This window comes from Hipposideros armiger, unplaced genomic scaffold (genome assembly GCF_001890085.2).
Source record: "Hipposideros armiger isolate ML-2016 unplaced genomic scaffold, ASM189008v1 scaffold_970, whole genome shotgun sequence".
NCBI classification, from domain to species: domain Eukaryota; kingdom Metazoa; phylum Chordata; class Mammalia; order Chiroptera; family Hipposideridae; genus Hipposideros; species Hipposideros armiger.
Window position 1 is genome coordinate 622,049 of NW_017732320.1, and position 6,062 is coordinate 628,110.

Consider the following 6,062-nt stretch of genomic DNA (forward strand, 5'->3'; position numbering starts at 1 on the left):
CGGCGGCGAGGCGGCGAGGGGGTCCCCTGCCACGTGCCGAGACCTGTGCCCCGGACGGACGCCTCTCTGAGACCCTTGCTTTCCCCTCCTTGGGGCAGCAGGAACAACACACCTTCCGCCGGTTCCCTAGGAAATGACCCACACGGCCAAATATGCGCTGAAACAGTCGAACAAGAATGCACGCGCGCGCCCAAGCCAGCTGCATGCTCGGGGACTTTTGAATTTCTCGTTGCACAAGGAAAATTCCAGTCATTGCAGCCGCCGGGCGGGCGGGCAGGCGGGCGAGGAGTGGGCGCCGTGAGCTTTCCACGCCTGTCGCGTGGCGCCTGGGAGGTCGGCAGGCAGAGGGGGTCGGGGGGCCGTAAAAGGCTTCTGCCCAGTTCTGCCTCCCGCCGTGGGAGGGTGGCCGTGAGCCGAGCGGACGGAGGCGGTCGTAAGTATGTACGTGGCATGCAGGAACCGTGTTCGTAGGTCAGCCACACACACACACACACACACACACACAAACACACACACACACACACGCTCAAACGGCATCATTCAAAAAAGAAAAAGAGAACACCGAAGCGCTCACACAACTACAGGAAAGTCCTCTCTGGCCGTGGCTACCGTGACGGGACGTCCGTGACAGAAACACGCACCACCCCTTCCAGCCCCGGACGGCCCCACCGCGCCAGGCTGGCCGCCCCACGCGTTCCCTGGGCGAGCGAACGCGTTTTGATCTGCACGTGTGGTCTCCGCCTTCAGACGTTGGGGTTCCCCCTCCGATACCTGCAAAGGAGACCACCTGGGCAAGCGGAAACTTGCCGGGTAATTGCTGTGGTCGGTACCCCGGACGGCCGTCCCGAGGAATTTCCACCGCCCAGCTTTGCTAGTGAAATAAATCAGCCCGAGCACATGTGGTCACACCCCATTTCACGTCCTGCACACACAGCACAATTAGCAGGGGCTGAAAGCGGCTCGCCCGTGTGTGTGTGTGTGTGTGTGTGTGTGAGAGAGAGAATGTTGTGCTTTCTCCAACCGTCATCACACGCTTTTGCGTTTCGGGGGCTGGATCACAGCTCGTCCGGGAAAGGGCACATTTGTGGGTGTTTGGGTCACAGCACCGCGCTGTCGGAATCTGTGTACAGCTCCTATGCCGTCAGCCGTTATGACAAAACGCGGCACGGCGACGCTTTCAAGTCAATTTGCAACAAGCACACGCCTTCCGGAAGCATCGGCACCCGTGGCGGATGACGGGTGGCCCTTCTGGTCTCGGGGGGTGTAGACTGCCCCCCACAGCACCCGGGCCCCACAAAGGCACTTGCCGCTCCTGGTGACGAGCCCCGATCCTAAAACTTTGGGCCGAGACGGAGGCGTCTGCTGGGTCTGCAGGCCCCATCTCCACGGGGGGCCAGGGGGACACCAGTGTGCTCCCAGAATTACAGGACCCGTGCGCCACCGTGGGCCTCGGACGCTCGCCTGCACCACCGGCCAGAAAGCGCGTGACCTGAGCCTGTGGCCTGATCGGGGCAGAGTTACCCTGTGTCCCCTCCATCGCTCTCTGGCATCTGAGCGACAGGTCCCCACTCTCTCTGAACCCCGTTTCTATGAAAGTCTGCAAAGACGTCTGGAGTTGGCCGTTGGCGTTGTCGGTTCACAGGGAGCATGGAGAGGCACCCCTGAGAATGGGCTCTTTTTGGGGTGCTGGGCACACCATGACCCTTGTGTCTGAAAACTGAGGAGGCACTGACAGGGCAGCTGGTGTCACAGCGTGTGTATCGTGTCTAGATCCCACCCCGGTGCATCTGCAGGACGGACTGGGGGCTGTCCCCCAACACTCAAAAGGAACCCCTTTATACATTCAAGCAAATCCTCCCAGCTTTTAGGTAAATGCAGAGAGGCACCGACAGCTGAAGGAAAAACTAAGAATCCCTGCGTGCTAACGTGCAGGCTGAAAAGGCCACGTTTTGGGGGTTTGCTGTCCTGCGTTTGCCCACGGGTCCCTGTGTTCTGACCACTGGATGTGAAAAACAGGGTTCTCAGGGCACGTGTGCAGGGGGCCGACGGACACGCGTCCCGGACAGTCTGCGGATTCGAGAGCCGGTCCTGGGAGGCGCGTCCCTGTGTGCAAGTTAAAAATCACTGAAAAGGAACAGGAACAGCGTGTTCTCGGCCGAGGGAGGTTTGCAGCAGAAGCCACGTGAAAATCTGAAAGGAATTCGGGGCGGACAGACCTAGTTTTCGGGCCCCAGTCAGCCCGGCACGCCCTGCAGAGCAGCCGGAGCTGATGCGAAAAGAATCGGCCGCGATTGGGGACAAAGTGGCTGTTTCCTGGGGACGGGGAGTGTCAGTTACACAGTGTTGAGCGATGTGACTGGACTTGACGCACGAAGCGACACACTGAGGGTAACTTTACAGTCAGTCACCGCGCGGGTTACATGTTCATGTTGGCCACACAGGGACACCACACGTACCAGAGTTGCCGGCGTGTGTCCCCAAAGTGCGGTGCGCTCAGGAGGCCAGCGAGGGACGTGGCCGTGACGGCCAGAAACCCCTCCGAGGCCGCTGTGGGGCCGCCCAGGGCTGGCGGGGCTGTGTTCACACGGCGACCCCGGTCCCCTCGCCGACACCTGGCACGTATCGCCCTGCAGGACACGAGCAGGCTTGGGGCGCCGGCATGGACCTGGTGGGTGGCACCGAGTCACCCAAAGAAAGCACATCTGCAGCTGGACCTCAGCAGCAAAGAATGTCCTCAGTCCTGGCCGAGAAGGTCTCAGGAGTGACCACCAGCAAGGCCGGCAGGCCCCACAGGGGGCCTCAGCTGGCGCCCGGCACCCGGGGACAGTGCCACCTGCCACGGGCTCACCCTCGTGACGGAAGAGGACCCCAGCTCCCCCACTGCAGGGCCAGTGTCCCTCTGGCGGCGTCATCCGTCCCGGGGCCACCCCCCCCACCCCCAAACGTTTTCCCCACAGGTGTTTTTAACGGGGGCGGGCGGGCCTCCGGACGATTAAACCCGGTTCTTTAAGCCCTTTTGCCACAGCCAGTTAAAAACCCAATGCAGGAAACATTTCCGTTTTTAAAGTGGGACTTTTTTTCAATTTTTCTTTCTTCTTCTTTTTTTCTCCTTTTTTTTTTCCCAAAAATGACTCAGCCATGGTCGTAACGCCACTGTGCAGAATCCATACATGGTCCGGAAAAAAAAACACAAAAAGAAAATTAAAATTAAAAACTGGAAACCGGAGCCGTTGGGCTTGTCCCGCGTGAACCCCCACCCCCACCCCAAACTCTGAGTTGATTGAAAAGGGGGGTGTTTGCGTGTCCCTGTCCCCCTGTCTTCTGGGAGGACACGGGCTCACGGGCGAAACGCGGGCGGGGACAGTTCAGTGAGGGGACGGTCCCGGGAGCGGCCAGAGTAAAGGAGGCCTGGGCCCCGGGGAGGGGACACGGGGCGCCCCCGGGAATCGCGCCCACACACGGCGCTGTGGGCTCCCGCACAAAACGCTATTTTCAGCCGGCGGCTGACTGGCGATTTTTCCAATCGGACCTCCCCCCACCCCCCGGGGGAGCAGTCGGAGGGGAGAGGTGAGAATTTTTTTTAACACTTGAATACAAATATTTATAAGTTTATTTATATCTCCGTTTTACAAGGTGTACATTCATACTATATGGTTTGACAAAATACACTTTGTAACTAGAACTACACGGTGGGGGGGGGCATGGCCAGCGTGGCCAGGAACACCTCGGGCTGGCTTCTCCCCACAACAGCAGAGGGGCACGCATCGTAAGACCCTGGGTTTTGGGGGGTGGGGGGGGAAGGTGGTGCGATTCCGTCTCGTTTGGGCAATCCCTGAAAACATCTCAAGCTGCAGGCGCACCTTGTGTGCGAAACCCAAACGCCGCCGTGTGCCGTAAATCATCCTGCCTGGCCATAAACGGGGGGCAGGAAAGGGAGAGCGGGGAGGAAAAGCAACAGTCTTAAAAAATATAAAAATAAATGCAAGGCAGTGTCAAATTTACACTCAACATAATTAAAATAGCACATATTATGAACTTCCAACCACGCCCCCCCCAAAAAAAAACAAAATAAAAATAAATAACACACCCACGTGCATCCAATAGCAAGAATCGGGGACCCACGCCCCCCCACACCCCCGTCCGATGGGACCGCGACACGCAGGGCGGGGGCCGGCTCTACAAAACCATCGCCTTTCAATAAATAGCGCCTTTAGGAAGCTTGGACACAGGACACTCGCGACATTCCTGAACCGGTGTCTCATTAAATATCAAATTCCCGTAAAACATTTATACATTGCATCCACTTCACACGGGTATTGGAAAAAGAAAGAAAAACCCAGCAGAATCCTAAGTTAATTTTTAATAAATTAGGCACCAGTTTTTCTGTGTGTTTGTTTTTTCTTCTCTTTCTTGTTACATGTGGAAACTTGTCAACTGAAAACTCAAGTCATCCCCCGGCCCCAGCCTCCCACACTCGGAGCAAACAGGGAGCAAAGTGTCTCAAAAACGTTTGTCCTTGTCATCGGCCTAGAGCGTGCCCTGCGTCCCCGCTGAGCACAAGGCGTCGGGGAGCCCTGGTCCTTGGAGAAGGAAGGGTACACCGCCGGCAGCTCAGGGTGGGAGCAGCGAAAGCCGGGGTCTTCCTCCCATCTTCACGGGGGTGGAGGGGCGGCCGTGTGCTCAGAACTCGGCGTTGCAGGGACACCGGCCACTTCCTGGATAAACGGGCAGATGTCCCCACCCTGCCCAGGCCACACGCGTCCGTGGCTGAGGACAGCGGCCAGCCCACGGCCGAAAGTGAGTCCCCGGCGAAAAAGCCACAAGGCGAGGCCCTACCGACCGTGACAATAAGAGGACACCCCAGTCCCCTGCAGACGGCCTGGTCTTCTGACACTCAGCAGCTCTGCTGGTACGCCTGAGACACACACTCTGTGAAACACACCCCATTCTAACACCCGGTATGTTCCCAGACCCTCCCCGGCGACACGGTCTGTGGGTGTTTTGCAGCCACGTGACAGAAGCCAGGAAGAGGCGAGCGTGTGAGGAAAAGATCGAACGGCAACAACTCCACAGAGAAAGAACCGAGGTTTGCTGAATGCCGTGACTCCCGACCTGACGGTTCCCCTCGGCCCAGGTCTCGGGCAGGAAACAGCGGCCCTGGCTCAGGCCGGCTGCAGACCAGAGCTCCGACCTCCGTGGGCATGAAAACCTGCGAGACGAGCGGCCGGCCGCCCAGCCCGCGTGAGACGGACCCGCAGGCCAGCTGTCACCACACGGCCGGCCTGCCTGCCACGGTGTCCCGGGACGCCTTCCCCGATTGGTATCCTAGGTGCTCCCCCCCCACGTAGCCAGCACACCGGCCAAAATGCTTTCAGGGGTGACTGGTTCCAGCAGCCCAAACACGGCTGTCTGCCCCGTGAGGTTAACTCCTCCCGACCTCGATGGGGGAAAAGCACGCACCCTTCCCGCAGCTGCGCGTCCACCGAGGTGAGCGTGCCGCCCCGGCTGCAGAGGTGCTTCCCGGGCCACCGAGACCCATATGCAGCCCATCCAAAGCCCCCCGACACACACACGCGCGCACACACACACACACGCACACGCAGCCCGAAAAGGGACAGAGCTGGGTGGTCAGGCCTGAGCACGACACAGGCCCACACGCTCCCTCACGGCCCGCCTGGGACAGCTGGGGGGACCAGGGGCTCAGCGAGGCACCCCACGTGCAGCCCTGCAGGCTCACCCACACTTTGCTCCCCGGAAGCAAAGCCACCCGTCGGCACAGCCCTGCCGCTGACACCTGGACATGTGTTCGGTTTTGGGGGGTCCAGCTACACCTGACTCACTTTCCATTTAAAGAAACCAAGAAGGACCAGGTGACCCCGCCATCTGGCAGGCCTAGGGGCCACCAGCCTCAGCTGACACCGGGCAGCTCTCTCTGAAAAGCAGCTTCTGCCAGGACCAAGCCTCGGGTGGGCGTCTGTGCTCACTTGTACGAGGTGGGTTTTCTTCTGGGGACCGGGTGGTGACACGGGGCTACGTGTACACAGAAATATCACACACCTTTT

The 6,062-nt window shown here is 59.4% G+C and overlaps 1 protein-coding gene across 1 annotated transcript in view; it reads right to left on the bottom strand.

Annotated features, from left to right (window-relative positions):
• Positions 1–249: 249 nt before the first annotated feature.
• SHOX (SHOX homeobox) overlaps positions 250–6,062 on the bottom strand; it is a 15,869-nt gene continuing 10,056 nt past the window's right edge. Inside the window, exon 6 of the mRNA XM_019631006.1 lies at positions 250–326. Coding sequence (XP_019486551.1) covers positions 250–326 — 77 coding nt within the window. The remainder of the gene's footprint in view (positions 327–6,062) is intronic.